The following is a 25,248-nucleotide window of genomic DNA, read 5'->3' on the forward strand; positions in this document are numbered from 1 at the left end:
GCTCTCTATGTTTCTCTCCATCCGTGTCCCCACCCTGCTCTATATGGAGAAGGGGTAAGTGGGGTGCAGGAGCAGGGGGGAGGGGGACATCCTGACATTAGTCTCCCTCCACCCCCTGGCACAGCAAGCAGGAGTCTCTGGGAGCAGCTCCCAGGCAGAGCGCAGGAGCAGCACATGGCAGTGGGGGGAGGGACAGCTGAACTGCCAGCAATTGATAGTCTGCTGGGCAGCTGCAGCACAGGGAACTTAGGGGAGTGGGGAGCTGATAGGGAGAGCTGATAGGGGGCTGTCGGTCCACCCTGGTTCCAAGCCCCCACCAGCTAGCTGCAACGGGCTGCTCTTCCTGCAAGCAGTGGACAAAGCAGGCAGCTGCCAAACGACATTAGAAGGGAGCATTGCACAACTTTAAATGAGCATGTTCCCTAATTGATCAGCAACATAACAACGAAACAACGTTAACCGGGACGACTTTAAGTGAGGAGTTACTGTACCAACCTCTTGCCCAGGATGGTGATGGTGACTGTGAAATGCTCAAGGAGATTAAAAGAGGCTATAAAAACAGAAAACTCAGTAATAATGGAGGATTTCAACTCAAGATCAGTAATTGGTTAAATAGGGTTACCATACGTCCTCTTTTTCCCGGACATGTCCGGCTTTTCGGCACTCAAACCCCCGTCCGGGGGGAATTGCCAAAAAGCCGAACATGTCCGGGAAAATGGCGGCTCTGCTCCTCCCCTGACTCTTTGGCTCTGTTTAAGAGCCGAGCTGCCCGAGTGCTATGGGCTTTGGGCAGCCCCCATACCTCCAGACCCTGCGCCACCGGAGCCCGGGAGGGGAAGTGCCCGGCCAGCGGCGCAGGGTCCGGAGGCATGGGGGCTGCCCGAAGCCGGTAGCGCTGGGGCAGCTCGGCTCTTAAACAGAGCCGAAGAGTCGGGGAGGAGCAGAGCCTCCAGCCGCGGCGGTTCTGCTCCTCCCCGACTCTGTTTAAGAGCCGAGTGCTACGGGCTTTGGGCAGCCCCCATACCACCGGACCCTGCGCCGCCGGAGCCCGGGAGGGGAAGTGCCCGGCTGGGGGCGCAGGGTCCGGAGGCAAGGGGGCTGCCCGAAGCCCAAGCACTACCGGCTTCACGGTTTGCCGGGCAGCCTCCAGACCCTGCGCCCCCGGCTGGGCGCTTTTCCTCCCAGGCTCCAGCTGCGCTGGGGAAGCGCCGGCCGGGGGCGCAGGGTCTGGGGGCTGCCCGGCAAACCATGAAGCCGGTAGCGCTCGGGCAGCCCTTTCCGCGTGGCTGGGAGTGGGAGGGAGGAGGGGGCGGAGTTAGGGCGGAGTTGGGGCGGGGCTGGGGGGTGGGGAAATGGGCGGGGCCAGGGCCTGTGGAGGGTCCTCTTTTTATATTTATTAGATATGGTAACCCTAGGTTAAAAGACAGGAAACAAAGGGTAGGAGTAAATGGTCAGTTTTCAGAATGGAGAAAGATAAATAGCAGGGTCCCTCAAGGATCAGTACTGGGACCGGTGCTGTTCAATATATTCATAAATTATCTGGGAAAAGGAGTAAACAGTGGCATGGCAAAGTTTGCAGTCGATACAAAATTACTCAAGATAGTTAAGTCAAAGCACACTGCAAAATGTTACAAAGGGAACTAACAAAACTGAGTGACTGGTCAAGAAAATGGCAGATGAAATTCAATGTTGATACATGTAAAGTAATGAACATTCAAAAACATAATCCCAACTATACATACAAAATGATGAGGTCTATCTTTCTTGAGTGGCAACAGCTAATTTATTTTGGAGTCATTGTGGATAGTTCTCTGAAAACATCTACTCAATATACAATGGTAGTAAAAAAAAACTAACAGAATGTAAGGAACCATAAGGAAAGGTCAAGAGAAGAAAACCCTCATGGGATTCAATTTTGTCTTTTCTCCATTCCTTTTATTAAGTTCTAATCTTTATAACTTTTTCCAAGACCTTTGTGGACCTCAGCCTGTAAGTACACAGACTGTGTCAGCAGGAAATCCCTTCCAATTGCTGGCTTTCCCCCAAGCCCAGCAAACTGCACATACATGATCGAGATGAATACAGTACCTTGCATACCTGCTGGACCAAAATCTTGCCTGGTGAGGAATACGGCATGGTCATGGTATTCAGCATGGTCTGGGTCTGAGCGCTGCTGAGAATGGGCCCAGCGGCAGACCTGCTCCAAGCTCCGAGATGGGTTCCCCCGCTCTATTAGGCTGACTGACTGGGGGGTGAAAAGAAAGGAGGGGGCATTACTGGGTGACAATGAACCTGTCCCAAGTTTTGAGGTACAGGGTACAGAAGATCCCCAGATAGAGTTTCCACGACATTAACAATGAAAACATAGTATTTTAAATTTCATAGAATCATAGCTTAAAGCCAGCGAGGACCACCAGATCATCTAGTCTTACCTCCTGTATGTCAGAGGCTACTAAACACCACCCAGCCCCGCACAGTAAACCCAACAGCCAAAATCAGACAGATGTATCACAACCCTCAGGAGACTAAGCTCTTGTGTATCACAGAGAGAGAACAGGAGGGCCAAGGTGCACCAGTGCCCAAGGCCATCTGATGGCAGGGAACTGATTGAGATATATCCAGTTGATCCTGGCAAGTGACCTGCATCCCACGCTGCAGAAGAAGGGGAAAAAATCCCAGGTCACTGCCAATCTGATCTGGGGGAACACTCCTTCCCGACTCCATGTACGGCGATCAGTTAGACCCTGAGCATGTGAGCAAGAACCAGCCAACCAAGCAGAGAGAGAAAATGCTTTGTGCCACCTTAGAGACCTGGCCCACTCCTCCCAGTGTCCCATCTCCAGCCACAGCCATCTCTGATGCTTCAGAGGAAGGAGACAAAAAAAACCCAACAACAGAATATATTTGGGGCAAAATAAATCCTTCCTTGGCCCCTCCTCCTCCAGAAATTACAAACATGCAGCACCCCCAGAAATGGAGGATGTCTGGCACACAGTAAATGGAATAGCAGTATGGGGAGGGCTAATGCTGGACAAAGATCCCAAAGTAAGTGCCTAATCTTATGAAAACCTAGGTAAGATCTTCAAGCACAGCACAGAGGATCTTGATTGTTCAGATAACCCATACACAGTAAACTGCATGGAACTCAAGGTACTGTAGAAGGATGAAGGGCTGAGTTGGTCCTGTCAGGATTGCAGCCTGTGGCTTCTAGTTCACATCTCAATGTTTAGACCTTCTGCTTTTGCCTCGTTTTCATCTTCAGTATATCATCATCAATTAGATGCCGGCATTAACACCTTAGCTGAGAGGCCAGAAACCCTATCTCCTTCCTCAGATGGAAATGATGTTCTGTTGTCACCTGCCTGGGGATGCTTGCCACAATGTGGGCTGCCTCAAATCTTTTCCTCATGTACCTGGGAAACCATGATCACCACCTTCAGGATACACGCAGTTTCTGCTCACCAGGAATATTTCTCTTGTAATCAGATATTTTCCAGGAAATGCTGGTGTTCTGTATCTGCAGCAGCTCATAAAATGGCTATTTGCTTCAGTTCAGCAGTAACCAGACAGAAAAACCCTTCCATCGGTGTAGGCTGTGTCTACATTACAGGGCTGTGGCAGCACAGCTATGCTGGTAGGGCAGACATATCCTTTGACTCCTTAAAGGTGTTAAGGGTGTTCAAGACCTCAGAGAAAGCTTTGTATGCCATTTTGTTAGCATCATCACAACACTTTGGGCTTATGCTGAACATTATAGCACATTTAATGAGAGGATCTCAGTGTTCCACATCAGCTGACCAGCCCTGTGATTTAAATATTCTATTTACAGATAGGGAAATAGGCACAGAGTGGTCTAAGCTCACACATCAAGTAAGTGACAAAATCAGGATTTGAACACATGAGACTCACTGAGAGGAAATGTTGTCCAGTGGACTGAGCAGCAAACTAAGCCTGACTCCAATCCTGGCCCTGACACTGATTCACTCTGTCCCCTACGGCAGTTCACCTAACCTTTCTGTGCTCTGGTTTCTCCATTTGTAAAATAGGAATTAAAATAGTTACCTGAGGGACTGTTGTGAGGATTAGTTAACACTTGTCCTCTGCTTTGAAGAGGTGAATCATGAAGGCCCCAATTTGGGAAAGCATTTAATTAAGTGTGTATCCATATTCACCATAGTACTTAAACATATGCTTCACTGGAATTCAATGGGACTTGAGCATGTGCGTAAGTCCTGTCCTGAGTAGCAACATTTTCCTGCATTGGGGCTTATGTAAGTGCTAATTATTACTGCTAGTGGACACTACCCAGACTGTTGCTGTGCACTTAATTCCCTTTTGAAGGGCGACAGGGGAGTATTGTGCCTTGACTCTTACTTTGTACTACACGCACCCTCCACCTTGCTCTTTGTCTTGGTGAAGAGCTCAAAATGAGTGCAGCTATAGCAAAACAAAAACCAAACACCACAAAACCAGTCCAGAAAGCTTCTTCTCTGCACTGTGGTGTGACAGAAAATCCCTGCAACCAAAAATTAACCTCAGTTAACCAAATAAGATGTTAATTACTGAGAGATTAACCCTCCTGCCCTACCCCTTCCCAAGCCAGCTCAGAGCTGTAGTCAGCAGCAGCAGTGGGGGAAGGGTAAGAGTTCTCAATCAAAAACACAGGGGTACTGTAAGGCAGAGATGTCCTCATGTCTGCCTTCTATAGAAGGAAAATCTTTGGAGTCTAGGAATTTCAGCAAGTCTCACATGAAACAGAGAGATTCAAGATCGTTTCGATTCAGTCTGGCAAAGCCACAGCATGTGACAGCTGCTTACAGAGGGAATGGAACCAATATTTCATATTTAAACAGAAATCTATTTGCCTTTCACACTTAAGCAAAAGATCAAAAATAGCTCTTCAGAGCAGGGAACTTGCCCTACTGTTTGTAAAGCCCTGTGCAAATTTACCACACTGAACTGCATACATTATTTTTAACAACAATAATTGTATCTGCGTTTAAAGTAAAGCATTTGCTCCTTTGTTTTTCCATTCTATCAGGTCCTGTGCTGAAGTTACAATGCTGATTGCTGACCCTGTGAGATCCCAATCATTTCTACATAACAGATTTTGATACCACATACATCTGCACAGAGGATTAGCTCAAGGAGAAGCTTGGCTGTGAGGAAGAGGCTCTCTTAATGCAAACACTAATATATAACTAGACTGAATCCTAAGTCATCTCCCCAGACATACACACCAATCTGAAAGCAGGGGGTGCAAACGGGGAAGTTAGCTGAAGGTGTTGTTTTTATAGACATAACCCAGTCTGGAAGCTCATTGCATTCCTCAGCCGAAGCATGCTGTATATTGTGACTGTCCCCTTCCCCTAGATAGCATCTTCTGCTCACTCCAGCCCTGTATTTACCTGTCTGTAGCCCACCATGATCATTCTGACCAGGACAATGTTAATGTGAACCCCCAAAGACTCGTCGTGGTAAATTTCATCCACCTAAGAAAAAAAAACAAAATAGAAAATAAAGTTAAAAATAACCCTACTATTTAAAAAAAAAACTGGCTTTTGAAAAGTCCTCATGCCTATAACAGTAGCAAAGACTCCAGATCCTATGACAGTACAGTGTATCTGCTAGCTTTCTTCACGTGACTATTGATCTAAACAACAGAGGGTCCTGTGGCACCTTTAAGACTAACAGAAGTATTGCAGCATAAGCTTTCGTGGGTGAATGCCCACTTCATCAGACGCAAGTAATGGAAATTTCCAGAGGCAGGTATAAATCAATATGGAGATAACGAGGTTAGTTCAATCAGGGAGGTTGAGGTGCTCTGCTAGCAGTTGAGGTGTGAACACCAAGGGAGGAGAAACTGCTTCTGTAGTTGGATAGCCATTCACAGTCTTTGTTTAATCCTGATCTGATGGTGTCAAATTTGCAAATGAACTGGAGCTCAGCAGTTTCTCTTTGGAGTTTGGTCCAGCAATACCCCGCCCCTTGCTAATGCTGAGCTGCCCGGGCCAAGGGAAGCAGGAAGCTGCCGGGGAGAGGGGATCTGCCCGCCAGCTGCAGAGTGCTCGGCCGCCGAGCCCTGAGCCGCCGCAGGAGGTGGCCGCGGCAGCGATGCTGGGGCCATGCTGAGCGTGGGGCGCGATGGCCGAGGAGCTGGCCCCTTCGCTCCTCCGGCCGCGCCTGCTGCCCGCCCCCCACAATGACTCCTCTGGGCTGAGGGAAGCAGGAAGCTGCCGGGGAGAGGGGATCTCGCCAGCTGCTGCCCGCCCCACTACTCCGCTCCCGCCAGCCCCCGGGAGAAGCAAGCAGTGCCCGCCCGCCACCCGTTCCCCGTGCCTGGCCCCCCGGACTGAGCCCCTCAGAGGGGGGGCACAGCATGGCCGCAGGAGCCAAGGGGGGGCGCAGTGTGGCACGGCTGGAGGAGCCAGCCATGGGGGGGGGGGGCGCGGAGCGGCCGGAGGAGGAGCCAAGGGGGGCGTGGCCAGAGGAGGAGCCAAGGGGGGGCGCCTTTTTTATGTTTGCTCCCCCTGCACTTAGAACCTGGCTATGCCACTGCCAACCCCCAGCCCTCCAAAAGCACTTCACACCCATCCCCCATAGCAAAAAGGGGAAAAAAAAGATCAGGAAAAGCCTCCAATAAAAAGCTTTCAGAGTCTCTCTTCCAGCTATGCTGTTTTGGGTTTTGCTGGCAGAATTGTCTTTCTGCCACTGCCAAAAGATCCTATCAGAGGTTCTTTTTGAGGGGCAGCTGACAGAAATGTCCCAGGGACACCAGAGGATAATACAGAGACAAAGGAAACTTGCTAGATGTGATTCAACGCCCTTCTCTCTCACCGCCCCCTTCAGTACACAAGCCCTTTCCTCACCCTGTCCTTGAACAAAGCAGACTGCATTCAATCTGTTCCGATTCGCTCTGTGAGGTCTCTCCAGACCGCTTCACCTTCTCTCTCCTCCCAGCTCTTCACCCCTCCCTTCCTTTCTCATGTTTGCTATGCATTCATCTTATGAAGTCCTAACTCACATGCCTCACGGGAGCAGGAAATGGTTAAAATAATCTTCCCTTGCTTCATTAGAAGAAAAACCCTGTAAAGCAAAACTGACAGCAGGATGACAAGGGTAGAATATCCTTCCTTTCCGGGGTGCCTATCACATAACCCACATGAAAACGCCTTTCATTTCTGGAACATAGTGGGCTGTTTGTCTCCACACAGGGCAAGAGACAGACTCTCTTCAAAAGATGTAACACCAAATAAATATTTAAAAACACACACACACACACACACACACACACACATCTACACATAGTCTGTTTGAACAGTCTCCATAGTGACACTTAAACACTGTCCCAAAGCCTTGCCTAGCCCCACGCCTGCTCCTTTCCTCACTCTGATTCTGATATACAAAGTCATGCATGGCCCAGTGCAGAGTTAGTGTCTTTCTTTTTTTAATAAATGATCCATTTTTAAAAAGCAAAATTTCCAAATGATTGGGCGCTTTGCTGTATGATGACATCCCCGTTATCGTCAACTGAGTCCAGAACAGCTAAATTTCCCATGGCAATTGCATCAACCTCAGATCATCCTGCAATGAGTGGTTACTACCAGCGGAGCGTCTGAACTCATCCAGTGGAAGGAACTGTTTCATGTCCTAATATCCTCGCATTTTAAGGAGAAAAATGGCATTTCAGAGAGAGATACAAGATCTTATTAAGCTGAGTGAATTAGTCACCTGAAAGTCCACATCAGCTATAAGAGCCTGTTAAATCTGACCTACCAATTCACATGCCAAGGAGGAATCCGAAGGAAAAGACAATACATTTTTAAAGGACAGGACCTGGCATCAGGAAGAACAAAAGATGTGTCAACATTTGTAGTTAAAGGTAACCTGCAAATGAAAAAAAATGGGTTTGTGCCGTTTTCTTCCCCCTTTCAAGGATGTATAAAGGAGGCCTGCAAGGGTCTTTCCCATCAGCTTCAAAAAAACTTTTCTTCAACGTATGTTTAAAAGCAGAAATTCAGGTCTTGTCTACCCTGCTTTTCCTAGAAGACCCTCTGGACAGCTTGAGAACAAGTAGGATCGTGACATCACATATAACAAGCAGGTGAAACCTGATTGAGTGAGGGGAAGTTATTTTTATTCAGACTGTTTACAACTATTTGTTTAAAGGTTTTGTTTGTTTTTTCTGTTAACACCTGTTTCACGCATCATGTACTATAAATGGCCAGAAGAAAATATCTGTTTCTTAAGATTTAACACCCAGCACCTTACAGTTCAAGTTTAATAAAAGTCTTAAAACATATCAGATACCTCCAACAAAAACAGAGAGGGAAAGACTTGACATTCTTTGAATTTCTAAGGTAAATACAAGCATGAAATAATTTAAAAAATCAGCCAACATTTTCAAGAGTCTCGAGTGATTTGGGGGTATCTCATTTTTTGGGTGCCCAACTTGAGGCACATTAAAAGACCCCACTATTCAGAAAGTGTTGAGCAGTGCCTCCCGCCCTCCCCCCCCCCCCCCCCCCCGATAATCAGGCACCTGTAAATTGTCTCAGGTTGGGCACCAAAAAATCACTAGTCACTTTTAAAGATCTTGGCCCTCAAACCTTCATTATACATCATGGAGAAAAGGGACAAAGCCAAGGTTTATTCTTTGCAGGTCACCTTTAAGAGGGACAAATCCAGGGTCTGAATTCTTACAGCTATTCCCACTGGTCCTTGCCTTCCATAATTCAAGAAAGGGTTTTCTTGCAATATTTTACTGAGCGAGAGGCTATGGGATAGCTTTAGGAGCACAGGAAATAGGTCATTGCAGTAGAAAGGAGCACTAACATGTGCAGGTATTCTTTGTGCCTATGTATCTCATGAAATAATCTCTGCGTGATAGAATATCAATTTATTATCTGGCCCAACAAAAATGATCATGAAGCTCGAATCTTGCAGACCTCACAGGGCTGGGTCTGAAGATTTTTTTTTAAACCTTGCTACTGCTATTCTCCTCAATAGCCTACTCTGTCCTTTCTTTTGGAAGCTATTGTAGAGTCCTACAGTAAACAGATGCCCAAAATAAAATTTTAGACTAATGAACTACATCTGCCAGCAGTGATAACTTCCATCCCAGTACAATTTCCTTAACACACTAGCGGCTTTTGGGAGATGTAGTCCATTCAAACCAACTATCCTGGTGGAAACACAAAGGGGGCTGTCTGAAAAGTGGAAAGAATAAAGTTTGAAATACTGAAAATGCTCTTTAAAATGGTTTTGTTAATGAAGTCAGCCACTAAGCAAAACACTTGCACAGATGCCAAGAAAGCTAGTCTGTGCGTGCAGCTCCAGTGACAAAATATATACAAAAGCAAGAGAGACATCTGTGGCCCTCAACCACCCACAAAACAGATGTGAATTTGGCAGAAAAACTGGTCTATAAAATATTTTGATTTTTATAACATCAGACTTGCCTTTTTCAAATGCTGATCAGGTTAGCACTGCTATGGGGCACACAGCTGGAGTGAGGATAGGAAGGGTTCCAAAGCTATCAGAGTTGTTTTTTGCTAGTTCCTCAGTCTCCCAACTAAACCACTGGAAATACAAAAGTCGGAGTCGTCACAGATTTAACCAAAAGGTGAACTGGATTGCCAACTATCAGGAAATATATTTAAAACTGTCAGTTACAGTCAGTAAAAAAAAATGTACAGTATGTTAGTAAAAATGGTAAGTTAACTTAAATAGTTTCCTTATTTCATCCAAAAGAGAAATATTTTTCCTTTACTCTTCCATAAATTTCCAGACTATAAGAATATTTTAAATATGTCATCCAGATTTATGGGACTTTTCTGTTTTGATGGCTAAAGTTGTGGATTCTTTAAAAATTCATACAGACGTTATATGAAGCCAGAATTGCAGTTTTCCAGACTACATTAATACTTTTTAATGTATGGAACCTAGAATGTATATACTTATTTTGTATTTGAAATGGCATCAGTAATTAAAAGTTGGAGTGTAAGTCAGTACAACCTTGCTAAATCTCTCTAGGGATTAATACAGCTACTAAGAATTACTGATGTTTGCAAAGGAGTAATTTAAGTACTGATCCTGCAGACACAATTAAAGTCAATGGGACTTCCTGTGCATTTATACAGTCTCCTCACATGCATCAAACTGCAAATAGCCTTAGACATTTGGGGCCTGGTCCTGCAGCCCTTACTCACACGATTTGTCTCAGTGTTTCCTGTGAGACTGACTACACACATGCAAGCAAAGTTTGCACAAGTGGGCCCTTATTCAGCAAGTGCAGTAAGCAAGCAAACAAGACCAACAAAACAGCAAGGATAATACATCACAAAATGTCCTCTGATAATGTATTCAGCAAATGTAGCTCAGTGGAGCTGTGATAATATTTCATAGCATGTTAGTAAGCCTTCTGAAGTATAATTTGTAAAAATAATGAAATATTTTTAGTAATTACTTGCTTATTCTTTCTTATTGAAAAAAGAAAGCTTGGTTCTCTGAGTCATAAGTAGTTATCTATCCATCTTGGAATTTCTAGCATATTCATCATCATAATATCTAAGCACCAAGATCTGAGAGTCTCTTTGAGAACAGTTCTATCCATCCATGTGAAACACAGTGATCCAAAAACTGCACTAGCTACTTACAGACAAGAAAAATATTCTGGCACTGAGAAGTAGAAGAGAACTGGAGTTAGTATGACACCTTTCATACTAAGTTCATACACATCAAATGTGTTTCACAAAGCAATGAATTCAAACTTGATCTAGAGTAGCACAACACTTATGGGAATGGTTGTAGCCATTAGGGCTCAAAAATAGATTATGTAAAAGTAGGACACTGGAAACTATTTTACTGAGAGAGGGAATTTCATCCCTACTCTTTTTTTAAAGGAATGTCTTGGGATCTTTAACTCCCACCTGGACAGTTATGTGCAGAAAGAACTTTAGTCTGAAGTCTCCCCCAGATGACTGTTACTCTAACAGAGCAACAGAGTAGCTCCTACCTTTTATGTACATAGGTGCTGAAGCAGAAATCTAATTCTCTACCACCAGATAGAGATCAGGGTCGTTTCTACAACACTTTAGTAGGAAACTAAAGGATCCATATCTGATAGAAACTAATATGACTTTCACAGGTTAATTTAAAAAAAAACAACACATGTGGATGAGCATTGCCCAAGGGGTAAACTGCACAGCATATTTTTTATATCCAGATTATATAATTGATTGAACAAAATCAAAAGTTTCTGCACTGGCAAGAAGCACAGGGGTGCGCTGCTTTCTGGTGTGATGAGCCCGACCCCAATCAGGAAGAGTTTCTAGGAGGAACGCCAGCACGGGGCCAGCTCCTCCTGCCCTCGGGCTAAAGTGCCTGTTGAGTTAGAGAAAAACTGGCAGAGCTTCAAAAGCACACCAAACGCCAGCTCCTTTCTGAACCTGACAGCTCTGACCTGAAGTGCCTTCAGAAGCATTTTGGCAGCTTACGCCACCCCCTCAACTGGATTGGACTTGGCTGGAGTGGAGAGGAGGTAAGAATGAGGGCAAGGAGAGAGGATGGGCAGCAAGAATTTGGGAGGGGAGGTGGAGAAGAGAAGGGAGAAACTGCAACTCGACATCATGAAAAACTTTAGGTTAAATCTGCCAATTGGTAGCAGTTTGTTTCTCTCCACCACATGAAATAAATCCCTTCCCTTGTCTCCACAACTCAAAGATGATTAATCCTTTGCCATATACACTTATGATTTCAAGTTAGATTGAAGCTGAAGAGGCAAGAAGGGGAGGGGGGCAGGGAGGGAATCCTTGGCCACTCTTCCTTTGCAGGAGATGCTGTTATACGCTTTTCTTTCTAATCAATGGTAAAGATACAGTTACACAGACACTGGAATATCCTGGAACACACTCAAGCCTGCAGTGAGTAGAAAAGCAGAGCAGCTACTGCTGATGGAAACCTTCTGTGCACTTGTTTCTAGGAGCAAGCCCCAGAGAATATTTTCATTGCCATGTGAGGAGCATTAAGTGAATGGCATGACTCTTCATGCCCTCTGCTGATACCATTAGCTGGTCAATGTCTTAAAAGAAAATCCCTCTGTGCAAATACCTGCTCAGCAAATGGATCTGTTAAAGGGACCAGACTACATGAAAACAGCTGGCGTGAAACTCTTATTATCAGACTTATCGAATAGTTTATATACCCAGCCCTCATAATGCTCTGATGAGGAATACCCTCCAAAACCAACATGTCTATTTAATAAACAAATTTATCACCAACATTATTGCTAATTCCTAGAGTCTACCTATGATTTAGGTGCCCAACAGCAAGAAAAATCAGTCTGTATGACCCTGGCTGGCTGTATAGCAGTAGGTAACATCAAAGCTCCTAGGACTGTGCTGACACAGTGGATGATGCTGGTACAGTAAAACAAGGAAGTGAACATTAAAATACTGCATACCATCTCTCCTGTCAGTCACTTGATAAACTTGCCTGTTCCATCAGGTCCTTTCTGAGTCTGGCTAGTTCTGGAGGTGAACCTTACAATTCTGCCACATACCATGGGAGCATTCTGATGCTCCTAATTCACAGTGAGTACTTGCCCAAATACAGCACATATCACTAATATGTAATCATGGCAAGAGGCACCAGAGGTCTGCATGACAACAAAACAATTTTGCAATTTCTAGACTTCACTGTCTTTGAGCAATGACTTGACAAAAAAAATGGAATTTTCCAAATGAGCAAAATCACTGACATTTCTAAATCTCAGATCTCAGATTCAGCTTGGCAAGCTCACCTCAAACTAACTTCTGCCCCAATTTCCATGCCAATATGGACTTGTGAAAAATCTGTTCTGGAGCTTTAAAGGCGGGGGCAAAAGCACTACTTACTATACTAAGTATACTCATAGCTAATACTAGAGAGCACTTTACATTTTTGGGTGCCACACAAACTAAGTTGCTCTCCAAACATTTCTGTAAGTTAGGTAAGTGTTATTATCCAGATTTTACAGATGGGGAAACTGAGGCACAGAACAATTTGTCCACGACTGCACTGCAAGTCAGGACTTCCTAGCTTCTAGCACCAATCTCTACCCACTACACAATAGGGCTCCTCAACAAAACAACAACAAACGTGTGAAGAGCCTCATATTCAAACCGGCAACCCCCACTGTTAACCACTTTACAACATACAAAAGAAGCCTGTTGAAAGTTATGTTAGGACCTCTTTACACTGCAAGTGGCTGCAACCCTGCTGGATTTGCCCACCACAGAATACCCCTAATGTAAATGAATTCCCCGCATGGCATAGAACTGGCTAAATGATTTTGCTGGTCCCTTTTGGTGGCCACTTAAGACAAGTTTCTCTATATATGAACTTTGAAATAAAAATGGTAGCTCATACCTTCGAGCCCTTCACATGCAGCTGGTTGTGCTACTATGATTAACACTGTCCCTGCTGTTTGCAACAAGTCTTCCTAATAATAAGGCTACTGTAGTGATGGCTCCCAGACACTGTGCTTAGTTACTGTACCAAGTTGTCCCTTCTTGCCCCAATGTCAGCTTTAAAAAGGGACTTTTCACGCTGAAGCAAATTTGTCAACCAGTTATGCCTAAATCATAATGCTTTGACATTCTGTATTCACCCTGTCATGGCTGAAGATGTGTGTTTGAATAAGAGCTTTCTCCCTCCCAATATAGTACCACATTCAGCTAGTTGGCCCTTCAAAGTATTCACGATAATACTTGACTTTTGATATTACAATCATGGAAACGACTATGATCTCAGAAATCTATCATTGTGACTGGACTGCAAGATCGAGGCAAAAAATAAAAATGGCCTGAGGAGCGTAACATTCCTCAGTAAAACACCAATATCTTGGATAAGACTGTCAAGAAAAATTGTAATACATGAAAAGATAAGTGCAAGTCTGTTGTTCTAAAGAATTTCCCCAATGTGGCAATCCCCTTTCCAGAGTTAGAAACCTGCAATCCACAGGAAGTTGTTTCTCCAGCAAGATTCTTCCAGAGGAAAATCTTTTCTCTTGAACATAATCTCCACCTAAAAGTAATTTGCGTTTTCTAAAATCTCTAAATAAGGCTTCACTAAAGTTCTGTTTTGCTGAGAAGTTACAAACAATGAAATGCTTGACAGAATGGTAGGATGTAAGTCACTCCTCTAGCAGAACTCTGAGTTAACAACCCAAAACAATAGGAAAATACTTAGTAACTTTGTATTGTCAAGCAAATTCATTGGAAAGATCTTATCACCCAGGTTTTCTTAATAGGTAGATGCGGAGCATTGGTGAGAAAACACCAATAGGAAAATTCCTAGGCTGCAGTCTGGTTCCAGTGAAAGAAATCTTTGTCTACCTGCCCACCCCACTACACAGAAGCAGAAAATGAAAACCCTTTTTCCAGCAACTCAGTGAAGGCAGAATTCCTGTTATAGCTACGCCATCTTTGTATCTAATGATATTGGTTCTACTCTGCCTACTGCGTCAGTTCTGCAGGTGGATAACATGCCCAGAATTAGTTCTGTGAGCACAAAGCATGTCCAGAATTGGTTCTGCAGGGAGAGAAAGAATGCCTAGGATTAGCTCTGCAGGCAGCTTTCAGAATCTAGAATAAAACCTAAATCCAACCCCCTGAGTTGATCACTTTGCACCTCATCTTCAATTCATTCCCGTGCTGAGTTGAGAAATATCATTGATTCCTCTCTGGGTAAAACCTCTAAACACCTGTCAAATCAAATGCTGCAGTGAACGCAAATGAAAAGGGTGTTTAACTTCCAAAATCAGAACCAAACTGAGTGATGACTCCGCAAAATCTAATTGAAGGGCACTTACAGGGAACCAGTGTGGCCTGATTGTTGGGCGAGATGGGACCGTCTCCCAGATTAGGGGAGAGTGGAAATTCCAATTCCACTGAAGGATTCTGGCTGTGTTCCTTATAATGCTTTGCGCCAATCAAAAGGGAACAGGAGTCTGAAATCTGATAACAGACCAGGGATTGCTGCTGGGGAGTCCCACAGGGCTCCTACTCTACCCTTGTTCAAAACAGTAACAGAATTAAGCTTTTTACCATGTCCCTCTGTTTTCTCTGTTATAAATTCACACTCCTTACTCTTTATTTTTCCTATTCCCTTTGGCTGCAGTTACTGTAGCTCCCCGGCTGCCAATATTTGCTCCTATGGATGGATTATGGTCTTGTGCCACATAGAACACTTAGGCTCCTCTGCCTGAACATGGCTGGTTGCTTTGAGTTAGGTCGTATTTTTAGAATATAGTTTTATCTGTTTAATTTCTCTGTAGGTTCTTGTTGTACCTGAACCTTCCCTCCAAATCAGAACCTGAATGCAAACCCCAAATCCTCCCCCCAACTCCTATTCCTTGCTATTCAAGCTTCTTCAAGAGCAGTTTATTAAGCAATCGTGCTCCAGCCCATATATGCTAATATCCATTTATGGAGCCATAGCCAACAATTTTCTGTATTGAGTGCAATCCCTTTTCTTCTTTTGTCAGAGTGGGGCCCAGCCTGATCATTAAAAATATAAGCGTGAGTGGACAAATGCTGGTGGGAACTCCAGAGGAGAAAGCAAAATGACACCCTTTATGTGACAATGTTCCCCATGAAATCTCCTTAAAGGGATTAAAGATGCACGCACACATGCAACAAAAAATCCTCATATAATGAACAGGATGTCCCACTGGGGGAAGGGTATGAAGGGGAAAAAAGCCGACAACCTTCCATCCTTTCACCTCCCAGCATGGGCCATTCTCATCCCACCACCTTTCAGAAATTCAGAAGGATTTAGAGGGATGGCCAAATCCCACTGCTATGATATGAACCCCGGTAGCAGCAGCAGACAGTGAATGGGATGGTGATGCTGGGGTAAAAGGAGGAAACAACTCCTTTGCATTATTCTTTAATCCTAAAATCACGTTTCCCATGTCTCGGCTTTAGAATCTCAGAGTCCCAGTCTTAATTGGTTAATTCCCTCTTCATGAGCTCAACAGAATGACAACAGATTGAAAAGCAAAGCTGGATACAAAACATTTCCTCTCCTCTGTCCCTCAAACAGTGTTAGATATAGTCTTAATTCCCACTCCCAGGAACCCCACACCCATACAGTGCCTCTCTCACACAAACTGTATAGTCACTGAAAATGCTAATGTTTTAATAACAGGAATTCTAATATTATTTTTCCCACAGGCAACAAACTTTACAAAGTAGGAGCTTTAAAACAATACAGATAATCAAATATTTATCTCTAGATGACAACATTCTGGACATATGTAGGGATTTATACTTAGCTAATTTATCTCAGTTATATAATTAACTTTATACTAAGTTCTTTGTTGGAGAAAATGCTTTAAAAAGAGGCTGGTAAGAGGAAGACAACTGTGGGAGAAGAAGGAAATGGAATGAAGATGAGAAAGAGGGATATGTACTACCAGATATTCCACACTATTATTCTTGAAGGATCATGCAATAAGATAAGCGAGCAACGGAGCTGCTGGGTGCTCTATTGTAAATCTGGCTCTAATTGTGTAATACGTGCATGCACGGAAAATTTAAATTTGTAGCTATACAGTACTGGCAAAGATACTGAGGGTGATCAAATCTCAAGCTTCTGCGTGTAAGTTAGTCAATCATCTTTGGGGCTCAAAAAGGACTTTCCCCCTCATATTCAGCACTGCACAATGTTTCAGGGACATTATGGGAGCATTGAGAACAATGGGATTCATGAGGCGCTGAGCTCTTTTGAAACTATGACTGACTCCTGTACAGACCCATGGAAGATGAACATGATCTATAACAGTCTCACAAATCTGTGCTCCTGTTGCAAGAGGAATTTCCAGGACTGAGTTAATATTAGCAGAGGTCATAGTCAATATTCATAACTATTTCACAGTCTGATAGAGTTTAAGGCCAGAAGGGACCATTAGATCATCTGATCTGACCTCCTGTCTATCCTGATTTCTCCATGAACTACAAAACATCCTGGATTTCTAAGTGTCAGTAGTTGTTCCTTGTTCATTTACTACTTGCTCCCATGGAGTCCCTGGTGCAGTGTCAAACAGGTAGAAAAAAATTAACAATGTTTTCCCTCCAAATCATCTGGTTTTGGAGTTCCTCCAAATTTTGTTTTTCACAAAATTTCAAAAGTCCAACTTTTCTTCCACCACAGATCAGTTTTCAAAATCCATTTGTAGCTTAAAATGTTATGTTTTCCAAATTTTCCACAGATGTTCAATGGTGGTCATCTCTGGTACTTTTAACTTTTCAGTATTTAAGTAACTCATCCGTTTAAAAAGAAAATCATCCACACTCCCCTAATAAATATGCGCACGCACACACACAAAGAGGAATCCATCAGAATAGCACAAAGAGGCAACCAAATCAGGGGAGGTAAGGTGTTTCATCTAACTCCCAAAGCCAAACAAAAATCCGCCACCCTACTTTTCCCCATTATCTGCAACTAAATAAAGTAAATAAGCAAGTGGCTACCGATTTATCAGCAAGTTTGATCTGGGAGTGAATTCATAATAAAGGGTATGCCTGGTGCAATTTAGAGCTGCCTAAAGTGTCCCTCAGTTGGCCACTGGATCATGATAAAGGAGACAATGAGAGAACCTTAACTGCAGCAGGGCTGTACTAAGCTCAGCAAATGCCAAGCTGACAATAAAGCCTATGTACTATACATGACAATCTCCCAACTCCTCCCTCTTATGGCTCCATTTACTTCCAAAACCAGCATTTGGGACACTGGGTAATCAGGACACCTCGTTAATGCCAAATGGTAACTGTTACAGATTGAACCTGGCTCAGTGTGAGAATCTGACGGGAAGGATTTTCCCCCTCTAATCAGATTAAGGTGGCAGGAACTAGTGGGCCCTCCTAATGAAAAGCCAACAGGCTCACGGAGAGTAGCCTAAATTCCTTAAGCAGAGGATCATGTGGGAAAATAGCTCTTTTCTTCCCAAGGTCTGGAAAGCCCAATGCTGGGGAGTTTATTTGGTGAAGGTTCTCAGAGCCTTCTCTCTCTCTCCCTCTGTTTGGATTTCTGTAGTGCAGTTTCAGAGCCTCCAGCCTGTTTGTCTTGGAATGCATGACACACTCATTCAACGAGTCATAGCAAATATATGGGGCCTGATTCTCAGGTCTGGCTGATACTGGCTGAGATGAAGATACTGGTCCTGATTCTCAAAACTGCTCTGGTCAGGAGCCAGCTTAAACTGCCAGCTGAGGATTCCCCTGACCTGACGAAAACCCCTGTTGGCATAAAGCATAGCTGATACTAGGTTACACCCTCACAGCATAGGCTGGCCAAAAGGGAGCGTGGCCAGGATGAGACGGTGCCTCTGTACTCCAGCAATCCCCAGCGGCTGCAATGGCCCTCCTGGACTGTTGACTGCCTGGTGCAATTCAAAGCAGCCCAGAGTGGCCCCCCAGTTGGCCACAAGATCATGGTTTAATCTTAATTTTCCTTGCTGAATAATTATCACAGCTTCACCAGCCTTGAAACAGGACCTCTGGGTACTTTGAGATATGGATTGGAAAGTTGTCTACTTTCACTGTTTCTTTGGTATGTGCTTCTGTGTCCTGTGCTGAAATGGTGTTTGGAACTTCTAATATGATTCCTTCTTGGTGAAACATCCTTACTATAGCAATAGGACACGAAGGCACCAGCAATGGACATATCTATCACTGTCACAAAAAGCTTGTACTGCATCAGGACACCAACCCTTTTTAGACTGACACCTACAAGCCCTGCATTAAAATTATGTCCCTCACTTCAGCAATGAGGCTCCAAGCAGTAACTGCTAATGGGTGCATCACAGGCAGGGCCGGCTCCAGACACCAGCCAACCAAGCACATGCTTGGGGCGGCACCTTGGAAGACGTGGCCAATCTTGGAGTGGTGGGGGACTCTCGGGGTTTTTTGGTTTTTTTTTTTGGTTTGGTGGGGCGGCGCTTGAGGTTTTTTGTTTGGTTGGTTTTGTTTCAGCAGCATGGCACTGGGGTGTGTGTGCGGGGGTTGGCGTGGCGCTCGGGGTTTGGGCGGCCCGGCGCTCGGGGTTTGGGCGGCCCGGCGCTCGGAGTGGGCGGGGGGTTGGGCGGCACAGCGCGGTGCTCGGGGTTTGGGTGGGGGTTTCGGCACCCCGGCGTAGCGCTGACGGGGGGGCGGAGGTTTCGGCGACCCAGCACGACGCAGCCTGGCGCTGGGGGGGGGGGGGAGGGGTGTGACAGCGGGGCGGCACTCTTTTTTTTTGCCTGGGGAGGCAAAAAGTTAGAGCCAGCCCTGATCACAGGAAAGAAGAATGGCACCTTACCACCATTACAACCTCCAGAATTAATAGCTGTTTGAAGAAGAGAGTCTCATGCTGGTAAAGCCACCAGGAATAAAGCACTGGCATGTTTATGCACCTCTATCTTACAGAGAGGCTCTTTACATATCACACATCCCTCTCCCAGCACAAGACAAGGAAAGATATTTTTTGAGTAGAGAAACCAAGGTGCACACTGCAAATCAGAAGTAAAATGGATTTGGGAACAGTTTTCCTAAAGAGACACTGCTCACATTGCCAATGTGAGACTATCCATTAAAAACAAAACTTCTAAAGGTTCCCTGACAAACCAAGCTGGATAGAAAATGACATGTGCACGGCCTTGTGGGGACTGTGGACCTGTTACAAGACAAATCACAGCAGTTTCCTGCCTTCATCCTCCTCTAAAAATATAGTTCCATTCTACTTAACACAGCTGATGGGCTAACGGCCCAGTGCAGCCTGGCTGCTGGTGTTATGCTTCCTCTATTGTACTCTTTTACCAGGGGTAGTACCATTAGACATACTACTGCAACCTGGTTGGCTTTCTATTTTGCACTGGTGAAGTGCCATTATCATTACAGCCAATCGTGCAAAGGTACAGTAACTCCTCACTTAACGTTGTAGTTATGTTCCTGAAAAATGCTACTTTAAGCTAAACGATGTTAAGTGAATCCAATTTCCCCATAAGAATTAATGTAAATTGAGGGGTGTGGGAGGGGGGAAATTAGATTCCAGCGAATTTTTTTTCCACCGGACAAAAGACTATATATATATAGTCACACACACACACACAGTATACATTTTAAACAAACAATTTAATACTGTACACAATAATGATGATTGTGAAACTTGGTTGAGGTGGTGAAGTCAGAGGGTGGGATATTTCCTGGGGAATGCCTTACTGCTAAATGATGAACTAGCACTTGGCTGAGCCCTCAAGGGTTAACACATTGTTGTTAATGTAGCTTCACACTCTACAAGGCAGCACGAATGGAGGAAGAAGACACAGCATGCCAGAGAGAGAGACACACACACACACGGAGAGGGAGAGACAGAGACACACACCGCGTGTGTGAGAGAGAGACGCGCATTGCCCCTTTAAGTATGCTGACCCCACTCTAAGTACATTGCCTTTTTAAGTAGATCAACAAGTTGAGACAGCAGCTGCTGACAGCAAACTCCCTCCTTCCTGAGCCCTGTCTGTCCCCCTTCCCCCCCACCCACTTCACAAGGCAGCAGGCAGGAGCAGCACATGGCAGTTGGGGGAGAGATGCCTTAACTACCCAGCACTTGATAGCCTGCTGGGCAGCTGCTGCACAGGGAACTTAGGGGAGCTGATAGGGGGGCTGCCGGTCCACCCTGGTTCCAAGCCCCCACCAGCTAGCTCCAATGGGCTGCTCTCCCTGCAAGCAGTGGGCAAAGCAGGCAGCTGCCAAACAATGTTATAAGGGAGCATTGCACAACTTTAAACGACAATGTTCTCTAATTGATCAGCAACGTAACAACGAAACAACGTTAACCGGGACGATGTTAAGTGAGGAGTTACTGTGGTCCATACAATATGAACCACCAGCTTTTGCGGGGAAAGGGGATCAGGAGGGGAAGGCACACGACACCTGACATTTAAAAACAAACTGCATATATATGAATATTGACAAATTATTTTTGTTTACCTTTGCCAGCTCAACATACTTCCAAATGGGTGAGGAATGGGTTAAACCAGTGTTTATATACAGCAATGAACAACTTGTTCACCAGATGAAACTATAGTTCAACAAGCATTCGTACAACAGTGTTCTTGGAAAACAGAAAGTATTTGCCTTCATTTCCAAGCAGAGCCACAGATGTTAGCAATTCCACCCTCCCCACACATACGTCTGATGCACTGCCACAAAAGGACACAACCACACAGCTCTCACAAAGCCCTGCAGAAACCCCCACGGCATGCTCCTGACTGCAGCATCCAGATACAAACCTCAAATTCCCTCAGTGTGAGCTCCTCAGGGCAGACGTCCCATCATTCTTACAGTACTCAGTTGGCCAGAGCAACAGCTCAATTAGCCTTCTGACAGTGTCTTAAAAGGTAGCGTCTCTTTCTTCTTAGTGCAGGTTGTTAACCAAGCGTGACCTCTGGCAGGAAAGGTCTTAGGGACATTTCTCTTGTTGGTCAGACCACTGGTGCCTCAGAGACCTGACTAGGTTGCAATATGGAACTGAGCTCACCCAGAGGTCATGGATGTTATCTCAGAGTCACAGATCAGTGGCAACAAATTAGCAATCTGTGAATGATGGCGTTTGGGGTGGTAGTTCCCTGATGCATTCAGCCATGGTAGCATCGTCAGTAAAGGAGATGAACACAGTTAACAAGACAGTATCAAGCCCCTCGCCCAAAGACTCTGCATAAGGGACAGAAGCAGAGAGGGGAGGAGTGTGGTGGGGGGTTGCTCTTCAGTGACTGAGAATAGCTAACTACTGTGAAAGGGCAAAGCAGTGGTGGAGAGGCCTTTGACCCTGCACCGGGCTGAAGCAGCACTGAAAGAGCCCTGATCCTGAGCTGGGAATTGCTGGTATAAATAAATGTAATTCTGTTTATATGTTATAAGAAGTACTTCTTAGGCTATGAACTTTCAGAATCAGGAGCTGGGCAAAAACTAAAGATGTCTTACGTCTGACTACACCTCCTTTACAAAAGGGTTGAGTAGACATCTGGCAATAGATTTTTCAAAATATTTGTGGCAAGTTAGCCCCTGCATCTCAGTTTAAAAGCACCAGTGGGTAGAAATCCCTAAAAAACACCCTGAATAAATAGTCCAGCCCTCCTCCACTGGCATAAAATACGTTGAGATTCTTGGGGTTATGCCCTCCCAAGAGCTGTGATGATTCTAAATTTTGCAAACATTTCTTGATGAACTTCTGAATTCATTGCTCATCTAACCCCTTTATCTAGGATATATTTAGATTTTAAAACTCCAGGAGTTTTGGCTCTCATTTGAGCCTGCCTCACTCTTTCTAGTTAGTCATACCGCACTCCAGCCTTGCCATGGCTGAGCTACCAGCTTGTTAAATCCTCCCTTGTTACAGTCCTGATGGCATACCAGCCAAGCCTCTCCTCTTTAGCCTTGCCTTGAACTAATGGGATTAGTACTCAGTTGTGTGGTCTTGGTCAGGTTGTGATTTATAGACGCTGGCATCGTCCTCTTGTGCACTCCTTCCCAACGAACCCCTAAGCATCCTCCTATCCCCTGTGTCCTCCAGACCACAAAGCACAGACTATGCGGCTGAAGTGCACATTCCACTAACATGTTTTCAGTTAAAAAAAGGAAAAACAGAGAACTATTCTAGAGGAATGTTACCGTCCAGCACACTCTTGTGTTCCTTCTGCAGTGCCAGGACAGTCTTGTCACTGCTATGACCTGTCTTCTCACTAGGACTATATTGTGTAATTCTCATGGCACACTTTTGGCTCACCAAGTGCATTTTAAAACCTTTTTCTGCTGAATTCGGTACTTTAGGGAATTACTACAACAGTATGTAAAATGGAAGCAAGGCTGTCAAACTGAAGTGGGGGTGATGTGGAAAACTCCACACCAAGACACCTTCCCCCCCTCCTCCCCATATACATCCTGTAGCCCTTTGTGACATCATGACATGGTGGGGAACTGGCTTGAAGAGAAGGCTCAGAGGGGTCCCAGACAATGATGGATAACCAGCGGGTGAGTCCATTAAACTGTGAGTATCGCCCACTGAGTGCAAGAGATGCGTCAGAGCCAGAAGCAAGAAAGGAAAGAAAAAGGCCTCCTTGAAGGGAAATGCTTTGGTAAACTATTCATTTTGTATATTACCCAATGGGGTCATGTTTTCCCCTTTTATTGATCTTTTCTTTCAAACTCATTAAACTCACAAACGGGCCCTTTATTTGAAAAGACAGCTGTCCCTCTTTCACTCAGCATAGCATCCTGAACATTCACACAGTGAAAAGCACTCCCCGCTGCGTATAAACCATGAAATGTGTTTGAAAATAAAGCTTTTGATTAAAACTGACAATTCTGAGCTTCCCATGCTGTCCCCCAAGCTGAAAAAATGACATCATCTGTGACACCAGCAGTGTGGGGAGAGACCGGTGTCAGAGCATGTAACCCCTTCCCCGCCTGATTTCAGAACAATTTAACAAACAAATCAATGGGGCAAATTTTCTAAGGGGCCTCACCCCAATCTCTGTTCTTGAACAGATAAGAAACTTACTTGCATTTTCAATTCTTGTGCATGCAAATGACAGGATTTAGGCACATGAAACCCATTTGCACAGGCAAACTGTGTTTTACAGATGTGACAGAGCAAACGAATTGTTACCATGACTAAGCACACAAACAGAGACAAAGTCAAGGGCCCCCTGATAAATTGGCTTTTAAGGTTTCAGGGAAATATTAAAAATATTTTAGTCTCTTTGGGAAGAGACGTGCACTCAGCCAACTAAAATGATCATTTGAACTGAAAATGTTATTTTAAAAAATCGTGAAAGCTGCCCTGAGGACTCCACCTCCACTAAGCAAACCTCTCAAGACACCACTTTAAAGTAGCTCCAGTGTTTGCAGTAGTTAAAAGCCATCTGACCTTTTGTTAAAGAACAAGTAAACATCTTCTGCTGGTCTCTTTCGGGGTTGCTTAAGAAGATCTCATTATAGAATCCTCACTTTAAATCCAGTGAGAAGCATGTGGACTTTCAGGCAAACCTGGATGTTATTAGCTTAAAGTTGAAATGCAGAGCTCTCATAAAAGTGTAGTAAGCAATGTAAAGTCCCTGATCAGTTACGGGATCTTTGAATGGGCAATTACACCTTACATAAATTATCTGGAAATCGGATCTTCCCACATATGCTGAATCTATCAAATTCCATGATCAAGATTCAAGATTTCTTCCGCAACAGCTGAAGACAATACAGATACCCAGCTTTCTCAAGCTATTCCCAGCTCTGTCATCAACTGCTACTGGGGAGAAATGGAATCCCAAACTCAGGTTCTGTCAGGTAAGTAACGAAGGAACTGGATTTTCACCACTCTGCTTCACCGCTTTGTTAGTTTCCTTCTCTCTCGCTCTCATCTTCGCACCTTCTTCCATGTTCCCCTCCCCCACATGCCTGGACTACTCTTTCTAGTCCAGTACACCTCATACTTAGCCTTCTTTTTATTCAAGTCTCTTTCTGAAAAACTCATTTCCCCTATAAAGCTCATAATGCTATAAACCATACCTGTAAAACACAGCCCCAAACCTTTACTGAAATAAAAACTAACACAGAGTAACATGATATAATAGTGAACACTCCAAGGCCATGATCCTGCAAACATTTACCACATTCTTTGCATATGCAAGTAGTCTAAACTTAGTCTAAACTGAATTCAATGGGATTATTAACATGCATAAAGCTAAATAAGTACATAAGGGTTTGCAGGATCAAGGCCTAAGGTACCACCATGCTGAGGAGCTCTTAGTGAATTTTTGAGTTTTATCTTTGTCTATTTACCCTCTAAGCCAGGGGTTCTCAAACTGGGGGTCGGGACCTCTCAGGGGATCGCGAGATTATTGCATGGGGGGTCACGAGCTGTCAGCCTCCACCCCAAACCCTGCTTGCCTCCAGCATTTATAATGGTGGTAAATATATTAGAAAGTGAGTTTAATTTATATGGGGGAGTCCCACTCAGAGGCTTGCTGTGTGAAAGGGGTCACCAGTAAAAAAGTTTGAGACCCACTGCTCTAAATGCTGGGGGCAGGAGCCTCATATTTCTTTGTGTCTTGTGCAGCATTGAACAAACCCTTGGTGCTTGATAAATAAATCAGGTGAATGCACAAGAATGAAAAATTTCACATACTTTGTTTTAAAACTCTCTGTAATTTTAAGCCCACTTGTATAT

At 44.5% G+C, this 25,248-nt stretch overlaps 1 protein-coding gene across 2 annotated transcripts in view; it reads right to left on the reverse strand.

The window, feature by feature from the left end:
- ADAMTS14 (ADAM metallopeptidase with thrombospondin type 1 motif 14) overlaps positions 1 to 25,248 on the reverse strand; it is a 108,569-nt gene that overhangs the window by 43,944 nt on the left and 39,377 nt on the right. The window contains exons 5-6 of one of the 2 annotated variants that reach the window (XM_065551961.1): positions 5,409 to 5,492; positions 2,098 to 2,245 (exon numbers count right to left, since the gene is read on the reverse strand). In XM_065551961.1, coding sequence (XP_065408033.1) covers positions 2,098 to 2,245; positions 5,409 to 5,492 — 232 coding nt within the window. Of the gene's footprint in view, positions 1 to 2,088; positions 2,246 to 5,408; positions 5,493 to 25,248 lie in introns of both variants that reach the window. The other variant, XM_005281863.4, reaches the window with a different exon arrangement.

The sequence above is a fragment of the Chrysemys picta genome, chromosome 7 (assembly GCF_011386835.1).
Source record: "Chrysemys picta bellii isolate R12L10 chromosome 7, ASM1138683v2, whole genome shotgun sequence".
Lineage (NCBI taxonomy): Eukaryota > Metazoa > Chordata > Testudines > Emydidae > Chrysemys > Chrysemys picta.